The sequence below is a fragment of the Phaeoacremonium minimum genome, assembly GCF_000392275.1.
Source record: "Phaeoacremonium minimum UCRPA7 unplaced genomic scaffold PA7_03_scaffold_62, whole genome shotgun sequence".
Taxonomy (NCBI): Eukaryota; Fungi; Ascomycota; class Sordariomycetes; order Togniniales; family Togniniaceae; genus Phaeoacremonium; species Phaeoacremonium minimum.
In genome coordinates, this window is record NW_006920969.1 from 401,367 (window position 1) to 415,221 (window position 13,855).

At 50.3% G+C, this 13,855-nt stretch overlaps 3 protein-coding genes across 3 annotated transcripts; 2 read left to right on the forward strand and 1 right to left on the reverse strand.

Annotated features, from left to right (window-relative positions):
- Positions 1 to 1,853: 1,853 nt before the first annotated feature.
- UCRPA7_1165 (putative peroxisomal copper amine oxidase protein) lies at positions 1,854 to 4,220 on the forward strand (the record flags this gene model as incomplete). Its single annotated transcript, XM_007913752.1, has 6 exons — positions 1,854 to 2,156; positions 2,209 to 2,774; positions 2,829 to 3,150; positions 3,206 to 3,311; positions 3,365 to 3,739; positions 3,811 to 4,220. The coding sequence occupies 6 exons, from the start codon at positions 1,854 to 1,856 to the stop codon at positions 4,218 to 4,220; spliced, it is 2,082 nt and encodes a 693-aa protein (XP_007911943.1).
- A 3,124-nt stretch (positions 4,221 to 7,344) lies between these two features.
- On the forward strand, positions 7,345 to 8,238 carry UCRPA7_1166 (putative acid proteinase protein; the record flags this gene model as incomplete). The annotated part of the gene is made up of 2 exons (XM_007913753.1): positions 7,345 to 7,978; positions 8,033 to 8,238. The coding sequence occupies 2 exons, from the start codon at positions 7,345 to 7,347 to the stop codon at positions 8,236 to 8,238; spliced, it is 840 nt and encodes a 279-aa protein (XP_007911944.1).
- Positions 8,239 to 12,753: 4,515 nt separating this feature from the next.
- UCRPA7_1167 (putative thioesterase superfamily protein) lies at positions 12,754 to 13,784 on the reverse strand (the record flags this gene model as incomplete). The annotated part of the gene is made up of 5 exons (XM_007913754.1): positions 12,754 to 12,832; positions 12,884 to 12,962; positions 13,016 to 13,068; positions 13,650 to 13,690; positions 13,746 to 13,784. The coding sequence occupies 5 exons, from the start codon at positions 13,782 to 13,784 to the stop codon at positions 12,754 to 12,756; spliced, it is 291 nt and encodes a 96-aa protein (XP_007911945.1).
- Between the last annotated feature and the right edge of the window lie 71 nt (positions 13,785 to 13,855).

Sequence of the window (13,855 nt, forward strand, 5' to 3'; positions counted from 1 at the left end):
TGCATCGCGAGCAGACAGAGAGGTTGTTTACTGACACTACAGTTGAGGATGTCGATGAGTTCGGGAAAGTTATGATGGAAGTCACCTTTGGACGAGAGAGAATGGAGCGGTGGGGTGCGGGCATCCGAACCCAGCCATGCGAATGGGAATGACTACTGTAACCCAGTATCTACCTCTCTTACACTTTTCGGCCACTATCGTGACGAGTCGACTTATCGACTACACTAGGTTGCTAATGTCTTGTGGATCTGACATTCAGAGCCTTGCATAAAACAACTTGAGCTCTGAAACGACATCGAGAGCCATGCTGGCACAACGGAAATGCTTAAGCCAGTTGATACAACGAGGCGAGGTGGTTGGGAACGTCTAAAACTCTTGATACAGTCGTGTCGCCCGAGATTCGGTGCTATACTAGGCTAGACCTAGACATGGCGTTATGGTCAGCCGGGGTATATGTACTTTACAATAACACGTTAGATAAGTGCTCTATGAGGCAACGACAGAAAGCAAGAGAACTATATGGTATAGCAGCATCAAGTGTAGTCATCAACAAACAAATGACATAATATGAACGCCGGCTGACTGTCGTCTGAGCTGTCAGGCCAAGAAGGTTTTGAGCAGTCTGCGGTTGTGTCTATTTTACCAGCCGACGTCTCAGAAAACATGCCTTGAAATCATCTATGCTGATATCTAGTGTTGTATGTCTGGAGACACTTGAGTAGATTGGAGACTGAAAACGATATTCGAGAACTCCATTGTGTGAGACTTCCTGTAATTACTACAATAAGTAATAGCTGTCAAATCTAGCTTTGTATAATACGTTGCTATCTAGGGAATTATAGCCCTTACAACGTCAAATAAGCGTTCTAGCTGTGTGTATTTGAGAAGAGGATGAAAAAGTGTAAGGTATCATGACTTAAGATCGACTCCGATTTCGAGCTCTCATCTCGATCAATTGAGGCATCTCTTGATGGCAAATACAGCTCCATGGCGGCCCCTTTGAACATCAGATACTCGAATATAGAATTATACACTCGTTTGAAGTAAAGTCATCGAAGGTCAATCAGCTATGGTGTACGATGCTCAGTGCGCGGTCGGAATAGTTGTGTGGGAGGTGAACAGACACAGTCCTCGTGCTTGCGCCGCTATAGTCATCCAAAACCTACGGGCTCTGATTGACTATGGTAAGGACTGTAAGGCCATAAGTAGTCATAGAGTGAGGCAATCGTTTGCAAAATCGTCTGACGCCCATGAAGGAGTCGATGACCGATCTATATTGACAAGTCTAGACTACAGGACGCCAGACAAGAGAGCATCATTGGGCTAATACAATCGAGGAAATAAAGTCCGTATGGACAGAGCTCGGAACCAGCTCGGGGTCTATTTCGGAAAGTACACGCGATTTTGAGTGGCTCTGGTAGTCAAGAGGAGACCCCTCACCAATCAGCAAGTCGCTCGCTTCTCCAAAGCCACGGTGCGGGGCTTATCGCGGCATCGGTATGAAAGCGCTCTTACGAAATCGGTGGAGCTTATCAGCGCCGCCCAGAGGGGCCAAGGGACCTTATCAGTCACCAGAAGAGCTCCGACTTGCGGATTAAATCGTCAATGGCTGGACTTGATGGCTCGATCTGGATCTTGAATGCTTGAAGGGAAAACATATTAGGTTCGCTTTGTATTGCCTTGGGTAGTTCGATCAATCGATCAACCTATTTAGACATCATCACTTGGTGCTTAAGACCTCGTACTACTCGAGTTAAATAGTCTCACTGTTCTCTTCAAGTGTGTCAAACGCGTGCTGTGCAACATTTTGTGCGCATCAGACAGAGACCTTTGTACCAGAGTCAGGAGCAGCAATGGGTTCCGTTCCGGAGGCGGTGCCTCACCCGTTCGATCCTCTCTCCCTTGCGGAGATTGAGACTGCGATTACCACGGTCAAGAAGGCCCACGGCGATGTCTTCTTCAATGTGGTCTCGCTGCACGAGCCGAGGAAGGCCGAGATGATGACATGGCTTGCTGACCCCGAAAATACGCCAAGACCAGCCCGTGTTGCCGACATAGTTGTCATCGCACCGGGCGGGAAGGTGTTCGACGGTCTCGTCGATCTCAAGGAGGTGAAAATTGTGAAGTGGGAGCAGATGGACGGAGTACAGCCCATTGTAGGTCTTCCACGCGCTTTATGCGAGATAACAGCACCTGATAAGAAAATAGATTACTCTCGAGGAGCTTATGGCCGTCGAGCACATCTGCCGTACCGATCCTAAGGTAATTGAGCAGTGCGAGCTCAGCGGAATTCCTAAGGAGGACATGCACAAGGTCTACTGCGACCCCTGGACCATTGGATACGATGAGCGGCACGGAAATGTAGTACGCTTGCAGCAAGCGTTGATGTACTACCGGCCGAACTTAGACGACTGCCAATATCAGTACCCACTCGACTTCTGCCCCATCTATGACGCTGGGAAGAAAGAGATTATTGCTATTGACATACCGAAAATTCGTCGTCCACTGAGTAAGGCACCACCCATCAATTATCATCCCGCAGCCGTCGAGAAGGAGGGAGGCTACAGAAACAACCTGAAGCCAATCAACATAACTCAGCCGGAAGGTGTTTCTTTCAAGTTGACGGGTCGAGAAATTGAGTGGCAGTCATGGAAATTCCACATTGGCTTCAACTACCGGGAGGGCATTGTACTCAACAACATCACATACAACGACAAGGGTACTGTGCGTACAACCTTTTACAGACTTTCACTAGCAGAGATGGTCGTTCCTTAGTAAGTAGAGCTGTATCAAAGTTGAATGAGATGCACTTGCTAATATGATTATAGTGGACAACCAGAAAGCCCCCACCACCGAAAGCATGCTTTCGACCTCGGCGAGTATGGAGGTGGCTACATGACCAACAGCCTTAGTTTAGGCTGCGATTGCAAGGGGGCAATTCATTATATCGATGCACACTTCCCAACCCAAGCAGGTGGAGTACGGACGATCAAGAATGCAATCTGCATTCATGAGGAGGACGACGGCATCTTGTTTAAGCACTCTGACTTCAGAGATGACTCTGTGATTGTGACAAGGGCTCGTAAGCTGATCGTGCAACACATTTTCACTGCTGCCAACTACGAGTATGCTATCCAGTGGGTTTTCCATGTGAGTACACCCCAATGAAAGTTCATCTTTTTGACGGTGATTAATTCTCTTCCAGCAAGATGGAACTATCCAGCCCGAGATCAAGCTTACGGGTATCCTCAACACATATGCCCTAAACGAGGGCGAGGACACCGAGGGCTGGGGAACTCAGGTAGCACCTGGTGAGCAAAGAAATCAGTGGCAATATTGAAGCACCCTAGTTAACCTGATATAGGGGTGAATGCACACAACCATCAGCATCTCTTCTGCCTACGTATCGACCCCAATATTGATGGGCCGAACAACACTGTATATATGGCGGATGCTGTTCCTTCAGATGAGCCGGTGGGCAGTCCGAAGAACTACTACGGTAACGCCTTCTACGCCAAGCGTACAAAGCTTGCGACGACTGGCCAGTCTATGACAGACTATGATGGTACAACGTCACGAACTTGGGATATGGTCAATGAGAGCAAACTGCACCCTTGGAGCAAGAAGCCTGCGTCATATAAACTCGTCAGCAGAGAGGCACCGCGTTTGTTGCCTAAGGAGGGATCATTGGTGTGGAAGCGAGCTGGCTTTGCCAGGCACACTGTTCATGTAACGAAGTGTAGGTGGCGGGTCGTCACCACGGCGATTCCTCTGGTATAATGACACGCTCTGACTGACGTTTTGTTACAGACTCGGACGACCAACTTTGGCCTGCAGGCCGCCACGTCCCTCAGACTTCGGGTGAGCCATCGATGGGCTTGCCTGAGTGGATTGGCGATGGCACGGAGTCAATTGAGAACACAGACATAGTACTGTGGCACACATTCGGTGTCACCCACATCCCGGCGCCGGAAGACTTCCCCGTCATGCCAGCCGAGCCCATTACATTGCTCCTGCGTCCACGCAATTTCTTCACAAACAACCCGGTTATGAACGTGCCGCCCAGCTACTCCAGTACACCCAGCCAGGTGCTTGCGAAGGGCGAAGGTGTTGTAAATGCAGCGGATAAGATGTCCAAACTTGCTTTCGAGAACGGAGCCAATGGTTCAAACGGGGCGAATGGGGGTTCATGCTGCTCCAACGGGGCGAATGGACACTAAAGTCGACTCGGAAGGAGGCTGTATCAGATATGTTGGATGAGATAACACAAATGTCCGATTTGATGTACCTTAGCTTAGTCAACGCAATGACAGAATGATCCACAAGCGAATGATCACTATGTTACTCTTTGGGCTGTAGACTTAGCAGCAACATCCAATCTTGTGAGGGAGATAGCCTGGAACAGCATTGGCAGGTGCTCGCAGAGCCTCGTGAAGGATATTATGTAACTGCTGGTTATCAGGGCTCCGGGACAGCCGTGGCATGACACGGTAGTTCATTGATGCTTGGGGCTAGCTGAGCTTGACTGACACTTGCTCACGATTGGTGGACTTCTGCCTCGTCAACTTCACCGGATGCGCCAGCTCTGATACGCCAGATTCGGAAGGTGTTGTCAGGTACGTAGCCCACCAAGAACCAGCTGAAGCACATGTCAAAAGTAGCAATCCTGTTGAAAGCGACGCTAAATGGGTAGACAGCTGCAAGAGCTCTTGAAGGTTACGTCTGTGGCACGCGGGCAGCGTGGGGAGCATAGCATAGAAGTTACTCTGAAAACCTGCTATATTAGTCAATGGAAACGATAATTAAAAGAACGTTTGTTACGGCTGAGTTAATGGGCAAATTGATTGGGAAAAGACATTGGATCAATGGGGCAGAGAAACGTTGCTGCTAAGAAGTCTTAATAAGGAAGAACGCCCCTGAATGTACACTTGAACCCCTGAAGCTGGGTGCTGCAGGCCCCGCAAAGGAGTGCTGTGGGGCCGGCAACCACTTCGGCGACTTCGCAGACATGGATCTTGGGGGATTGTCAATGGGTATCTTTCCTCAGAAATCGGCCTTGAGCACATCAGCATTGTTGAAAGCATTAGAGACAAAAGTACTCGTAGCTTGATATCATATGACATGCCGGTTCGGTTCTAGCTCAGGACTATTGACGCCTAAAAAACGTCACAAAAGAGATGTAGAGGCTAGTGTTCAACTTTCGTCTCCTGGTTCGACCGGTATTGCTCCTACGGACACCTTTGCATGACAGGACCATTCCCAAATCAAGCCGACACATACAATCGACGAACTGGCAGCAGAAGTGAAGTGGCTTGGATCAAAGACCAACAGTTCGTGGAGTTCATGTCTACGCGCATTATAACAGGTACAATAGAAGTATCCAATATCGCTATATCGGGACGCTTGCCTTGTTATGTCCATATCACTTCTCCAAGTCACAACAAGCGACGCGTTCCTTGGACACCTCAATCTACGCCCCAACACTCTCGCTCTCGCTTCAACACCCATCAACGTGCAATCAGTTTGCATATTATAGCATTGGTCGCGAATGAGTCATGACATGAACCTTCATGGCGACTCTAGTCGTGTCGGATCTCAAGGTCGCATGACGCTTCATTTGGTGAAGAGCCTTGGCCAAAGATGGCAGCCCAGATGAAGTGCGCCAGACGACATACGTGGCTGACCCGGATGGCCTGTCCAAATATATTGCCTCGCGCACTTCGACAACGAATAGCCTGCTTTTATACAGGTGCGGCCTCGCAGTCGGCGCATAAGATCGTCGGCGATGAAACACAACTGTCCAAGCCGTTCTGCTCGGGTACCCCCACCATACACCTTCCCCATGCAGTTTAGCAGGCCATCCAGGATAGCGAGAGCCACTCCAATGAACAGCGAGGCCCGGCCCTGCAAGTGCCGGATCATCCACCGCGGTAATGATCTCGGGGGATGGGGCTTAGGACATGCCAGTCATTTGCTTTGCCGGACTGGTCTCTCCAGCATGCCCTGCAATCCCAACGTCTACGAGATAAGGTATACAAGGGCATGAGCTAGAGCCCGACTCGCCTGACTGGATCGAACTTCCTTTCTCTGGATCTACACTGCAGAAAGCGCATGATCAGTTACAAGGGGTGGTACAAAGCGATGGGCAAAATAGGTGCTAGAGAGCTTACCATCTCTTCGGCCGCCGGCTTGGACTGCGGGAACCCATTTAACCATATTGCAACAACAAACAATCACGGTCTAGAGAGCAGATATCCGGGTTACTGGGTCTGTGTGATGCCAGCTAGAGCCTCAAACCCTACTGGTATTGGCAATGCGATGCATAGCCATTTTCTGGGGAAGCCTTGGCTCCTTGGCTACCATCGAGGGCTGCTTTTCAAGACCCGTTGGTCTACTCATCTGCATTGAACAACGGGAGGCGTTCTGGGCATCTCTTGGAGGAAGCTTGACCTGACCGAATCTGGAGTCTCTTGGACCACCCAGGGGCCAATGCACCCAGACAAGTCGCTCCCCACCCACACACAGCCAGCCCGCCCCCAGATGTGATCACTTTGGCGTTCCTACATCCTTATCTTGGCGTGTGTCTACCGGCCCTTGGCACCATGCCGAAAACGCCGGCGAGAGACTTGAAAGACAGAAGTGATCTCGGGAAGCATGCGCCATCTGCGCAATTCAGCATCGCCAAGATGTTACCTTCCAGAACGGCCAAGGCTCTGGTCACCAGCTTCTATTCGATGGTCACCATACTCGAGATGTGTTCGAGAAGGGGTTGCGGCCCATGTCGCCTGGCCAGCGAGAACATGAGCGGCGATCCTCCCCTTCCTGGCAACGATCTCCTGGGTGGTCGGTGCATTATCAACGTGTTCCATGGCCTTTATCTCGACCTTTACTACGACACTAGCCACCGCGAGGTCGCTGGTATTCGGGCTCCAGCCATTGCCACGCCTCATTCGTAGACCCGCTGAGTTCCAACCCTACACGGCGAGAGGGCGTTAAGTCGACGCGGCTTTGAACTGAGCTTTGGGAAGGTGGATCACCACCTGCATTGGGCAATTAATTCGACTGTCCTATAGCATCGTACAGACAACGCCTCGTCTTCCTTGTCAATACCACCTGCGATTGGAAGCATGGTTCGAGAAATCAAGCTCCGACTAGGTCGGCGCCGACAATGCTTGGTGATGTCCTCTCGCGTATAAGATCAGCAAGCTTTCCTGTCAAGGTGATCGTCGTTGCTCTTGTCTTCAGCCGCTCATCAAGTCTCCTGCCTCGACAGCCTGCTCAGATCTTCGCTCTGACCCGCTTGCCCCCTGAGTTGTTAGTCTCTGCTCCTTTTACATCACCAAGATGAAGTTCACCGCAGCCTTTGCCGCCATTGTTGGCATTTCAACCGTCCTTGCTGTCCCAGCTCCCATTGACCTTGGTGATGGAGTTACTCTGATTCCGCGTGAGCCTCGTGCCAACGAGCGCCGCGCCCGCGCCAATGCCCGCAAGACGAATCCCAAGCTTCCCACCACTGCCTTCGAGGTTGAGGCTGCAACCAACAACTCCGATGTCTCTTACAGCAGCAATTGGGCCGGTGCTGTCCTCATTGGATCCGGCTACAAGACTGTGACTGGAACCATTGTTGTTCCGACCCCCAAGATGCCCAGCGGTGGCAGCTCCCGCACCGAGTATGCTGCCTCTGCGTGGGTTGGTATTGATGGAGATACCTGCCAAACCGCCATCCTCCAGACCGGTGTCGACTTCTACGTCGAGGGTACCTCTGTGTCTTTTGACGCCTGGTATGAGTGGTATCCCGACTACGCTTATACCTTCTCTGGCTTCAGCGTGGCTGCTGGCAACTCAATCAAGATGACGGCGACTGCCACCTCCACGTCCGCCGGCTCGGTGACAATTCAGAACCTCAGCACGGGCAAGTCTGTTACTCACTCCTTCTCCGGAGAGTCCAACAAGCTGTGCGAGACCAATGCTGAGTGGAGTAAGTCCTCTCCGCTTCCAATCATGCAAATCAGTGCTAATCCGTGATTCACAGTTGTCGAGGACTTCCAGTCTGGCAACTCCATGGTCCCATTCGCCGACTTCGGCACCGTCACCTTCACCAGCTGCTCGGTCACCACCACCAGCGGCAGCACTCTGGGCGTCACGGGCGCCGAGATCCTCGACATCAAGCAGGGCAGCACCGTCTACACCGACTGCAGCACCTCTGGCACTTCCACCGTCACCTGCACATACATCTAGAGAGGGGAACGCAGGGTTGATCACTTGGTGTGAGTCGCGGGTCTAGGCCTATGGTAGATGGCGATGGGTTGGATGGCGGGGTAGATAGTGGCCGGGATGGGTGTAGAGGGGCAGGGACAGGACACACTCCCGCTATCGATCACAGGCGAACTACCGGGCAAGGGCCGCCCTGCACCTCAAGTGGGGCACAGGGGGCAGGTGAGATGTGGCGTGCATAATCTCACATCTTTTCAGCGTTGGATAAAAAGCCGTTTTATGTCTTCGATTTAGCATATGCTCTTACAGAGGATATCCTACACTTAATTGCATAAGCATTTTCCAAGATCTTGTGAAGTCGACGATTCAAAGTGCTTCTTCGCAAAGTGAGTTGACTTGAGAAGTGAATCCATTTCTCTCCAGTCATTGACGTACATTCGTCACTTCTGAGAAAGGAGAACCAATTCACCTTGTCAACTCCACACCCCAGCCCTAAGTTGCTAAAGCAGATCGTAGGTCTGGCATCGGACTTCCTCTTCTAGTGCAATGACCACAGCAGCAACGGCTCTTAGCTCATCACAAAGGGGATAATCAGAATGTTGGCATAAAAGAGAGTGAATAATTTAAGTCATAAATGATTCAGCCCTGGTCTCCCACTATAAAAACTTGATGTTGAGTCCCCTGCAAGCATGCAATTGTGTAGAAGACAACACTTCGATTATTCAGTTCATTATTTCCTGCCTGATACTTAGTCTCATCAACATCCAACCAAGATAAGGTGAGATAGGGAACCGTGCAGGAGCCATGTGTTTTAGAAGGTTTTATCATTATTACGATGGATGCCTCATCATGAGGACCTGGTCTAGTTGTGGACGGGTAGGCTGTGATGGAATACACTACGAGACGATCTACGTGGGCGAGTGCCCAAGACACCCAATTAGATTCCCGGACGGGCCCAGTGGCTGAACGCTTCCCCGTATATGGCCAACAATCTTCAAGTAATGAAAGGAAGTGATTACACCGTTGGTGTCTTTCGCAGGGTTCGTCGCGAAAGGGCGTCTTTGTTCAAAGCCCCTTGTTTGACAAGAAAAAGACGTTATCCTTGAAATACCTCTTGCAGGGTGGACTTGGATATTTGGAAAACCGATATCTTTAGTACTCAGGTATATAGTAGCGAAAGGTCGACCTCACAACAGCTCCTCATCTCTTCAAGGCTCTTGTGATGGCTTACCTTGAACCGTACTCGAACGGGCCCTATTGCATGACTGGTCATTTCCATATCAGATGTCTTTGTTCAAGAATGCTATGTCTTTGAGGCAATGCTCTTGAGTGTGCGTACAATCACCTGAATACTTCTTTGTTCAACATACTCGAACTTCTATAAATTGTCACCGTCACTTATCATACGCCTGCTATTCTGTAATGCCAGAACAGTGTACTACAGACTCTGATTGGTTTCTGGCAAACTTTAGCCTTCAAACCTTTCTAAAGGCTTCCCAAGGTTGACAGCCAGAAACCATCATGTGCTATCTGTACGTTCAGCAGTATTGCGATGACTGCTCAGCTGGGAAGGATACGCAAGTCTCCTGCTTTCTCGCCAGGGCAAGAAGGCCGTGCGTGGGTAAGGTCAGGATCCAGACTAATAGTCATTGTCCTCACCACTGTCACGGCCAAGAGATGCCGTTCTCTCCTGATACACCTTGCCCTGGAAGGCCAGAGGCTGCCTCAGTGGCAACCTCACATGAGACGTCAAGAGCATCTTAATCGAGGGATCTCACGACTAGGCTAAGAACGTTAGGCAAGGCAAGCAACATGGCAGAAAGATTTGAATTTTCCATCAACGGTCCCGGAACTTTGTCTGAGCGGGACGAAGCGCGAATGATCTCATAAGACAGAGGACACATTTGTTAATATAGTACTTCTAGTCCCTCACGATTGAACACAGATTATTTCAAATTGAATTCAACCGCTGCGGTAATGGTCTTTGATGCTGATTTCTTTTCCACAAATTACATTTTTTTTCGTATTTTAAATCCAAAATTTTATCCTAAGCTATGAGTAAGTGTTAGAGCCATGAACTCTAGTCTGGCCTCTTTAAATTAAGGGCTTTGATTGGCTGATGCGAACGACTCTACTATCGCAATGGCTGATATGCTCTTCATGGCATGTTTTCGATGACGAAGTTGTTGCTACGTACGCACAGTAAATTGAGTTATGCCAAGCGGGAATAATACGCTGGAGAGACAACTTTAAGCTTAAAGCCAAGCGGCTCAGCCACCACCACTAACCCAGTGATCGCCGTTGGGCTGAAGCACCCCAACATGCCTAACCGAAGCCACCATTGGACCTTGCAATTTCAGCACACCCACTCAATTGCTCCTTGGGCTCTCGAGAAAACTTGGATTAGGATCGCTACACGTAGACAATTCTACAGTTACCAAGTATCTCGGTAAAGAACCATAGTCAATTGTGGGTTTGCACAAAGCAGAATCGCAATCACTAATTGCGAGTGTCTTTCAGCGCCGTCCCAAGGGTCGGTGCTGTCATTCGTGCCAAGAGTCACCAGAATACTCGTTCCCTCGCTAAGGTTGCAGCGCTAGACAGGCACCACCTGTAAGGAGTCCAACGAGCCAATGGGCCGGTCGATCGTGGCGGCTGAGCGCACGTCTGTCTCTTGGCGGTAGGCGTTTTTGGTCTTGAGATCGCGTGTTGCCAAACCAATGGCGAGCCTCGATTCTCGATCCAGCGGCGCATCATTCGACCGCTCTTACCAGAATGTGGGGGGATCCTCGAGCTCAAGGGTGCCTTAAGCAAGTAGGGCAGACCTGAGGCTCACCAGCTTGTACTCTTTTAATTTGGCGTTTTCCTCCTTCTTGAGCGCGCCTGCTTGTGGCTTGTTTCTTCTGGATTGCCTCCTTCAAGTTCAATTCTGTTCAGTTGGCTCAGGATTCTCTTAACATGGCGGACGACTACTTCATATATACATGTGTTAGCACCGCGCTGACGGGTGTCTTCATCAAGCCGTTGTTCATTATATGGATTATATTCCTCTGCCTCGCTCCTCGCCGCAAGGACCATGCGCGTGTTGGTGTTACGTACTTGAAGGCGGTCATGCCGTTCGAGGTCGCGTAAGTCTGGTGCTTCGTTTGAAGACAATGGATCGATTGCTGACTGGTTTTTACTGGCCAGTGCGCTGGTGTTCTATGTTATATCCCTCGTTGTCTATTTGGTCTATTACCATTCGGACTATTATTATTATTCTTCCGACTCTACCGTCACGGCACTCATGCAGACCGGCACGAGGACTAGCATCATCGGTGGTTTATTCGAGCGAATTGCCGACATCTTGCTGATTATGACATTTGTCGAGTATGGGAATGGCTTCTTCTACATCCTGACTCAACAGCGCACAACGCTTCAGCGCGTTTTGCGATATGTTGCTCTAGCCAGCGGCCTCGTGATCTTCGCCCTGTCGATAGCGCAATTCGGGATGCTCAATGCGGCTTACACAAGCTACTACAAATCCCGAGAGCAGGAGGACTCGGACTACTCTAGCTCTTACTATGATTCGTACTCTGACTATCTCACGGGCCTCAGAACCTCACAGCGTCTAGTATCGGCGATCAACATCCTGCTATTCCTTATCAGCCTTCCGCTATTTGCATATGCTGTGGTCGTGGTGGTCAAAACCAGATACAACCAGGCGATCAAGAATGTAAGGGTTTACCCGGCAGTCCAAGACCATGTCGATAAGATACTGACTGGCGTTAGTCTGCCGTACTCCTTCTTGTTGCCTCGATACTCAATGCCATCCGGCGCCTGTGGGGGCTCATTTACGTCGCGACGTGGCTTCTCCAAAACAAATATGCTCCTTTGGCCCTTGACATTATAGACCCAATCTTCAATGTGTGGATATTCTTCGTCGTGTTGGTGTTGCTCTACGTAATCGGCGTCCGCAAGGCAAAGGGCCTCTGGACGACACCACAGCCTTGGATGGGCGGCGCGGCACCGCCAGCCCTGACGGGCCAGCCGCTACCACAGATGAATCATTGGGGCCAGTATCCGCAACAGGTTGTCTTTGTTCAGCCCGCCCCAGCCTACATGCCACAAGGCCAGCCAGGCCAGCCCTGGCAGGGACAGCCTCAGATGCCACCGCAGCAGGGAGGCTATTACTACGCGCAGGGGCCCCCACAACAGCCACTACAACAGCAGCCCACAGGCACGCATGGTGGACAAAGTGTCGAGTTACCACAGAGTCATGTCGCGAATGGATTTCATCCACAGCAGGAAGTGAAGCCCTGAGACGAAGCTTGAAACAAGACGAGACTGATAGAATGTACTCGGACCGAAGAGCACATAAGGCGCAGAGTCTGGGTGATGTAGCGCGCGTGGGAGCAGTGGGAGCATATTACAAGAGACGTGTATTGCGTACATAATGTATATTCCATGATGTGGCGTTCTTGGATCTATATATACCCTCAATGAGATATTTGGAATGTACATCTTGACAAGCTTCGATCAAGTCGGGGATTCTCCAGCTTAGTTCTCCTCGCCTTCCACGACCATATCCTTTGGCGCGGTGTACTCCGGATGTGCACCCCATGCTTGTGCCACGTACCTGTTTCATTAGTCAAAACATCGAAGACTGTGATATCTTAGCCATTCTTACTTAGTATGACTGCCTCTCGCGGCGAGCTCGCCTTTCCCGTTCTTGAATGTGATGGTCGTGTAGGCCAGAGTCTTGCCAACTGCACCGTGATCAGTAGCTACCCTCATCGTACAAGAGCAACCTTTTACATACTCTTATCACAAGTTGCAGTTGCGTGTATCGTGTCACCAACTTTGCCTCCATTGCTAAGATATGTCACTGAATTGTGTCAGCCCTGAGCCCCTTGGAGAAAATAGACATCTTCTCATGGCACAATGATATCGTCGAACAACCCACCGTTCAAGTCTGTTGAAACACCAGTAGCGAAGAGTCCCATGGACGCAACTGCCAGAGAGCCTCCTAGGTCCACCATGCTGGCGATGGTCCCACCGTGAAGGATGTTCAACCGATTCTGATGATGTTAGCTGTTACTGGAATCCCTCTGAGATGGCTATGGAAGTTCACTCTACCGTGTGGTCCTTATGAATATCAAGTTCGAAGTCGACCTTTCCTTTCACTGCGTGGGTGATGCGCAGCTTCAAAAATTAATACATGAGAACAGCCTTGTCTAGAGTAGGGAGATGCTTACATGCGGGCCAAGAAGTCTGCGGTTCGTCAGTGGTAATTGTTCCAGTATCGGCAGCGCAGATCAGGTGAACATTGACAAGTTCCTACAGCAAGCAGACAAGACAAGAAGCAACGTGACCGAAAAAGGAAATCAAATACCAGGAGGATATTGGTAGCAAGAGCAGGAGGTGGAAGGAAGACATAACTGCGACAGACTTACCTCGGTTCCAGGCCGGACTCGGCCATGAACGACTTGAGAACCTTCGATGGTTAATATGTTGAAATGAGACTTGTGATCAATATTAAAAAGACTCACCGACCGAACAAACCGTCCAGGAGCCAGTTTGGTCGCCATTGTGAGGATGCGGAGGCTCAATGGCGGTCGAACGAGTGAACGAGGTAGGTATCTTGGCCAGGATGAACGTT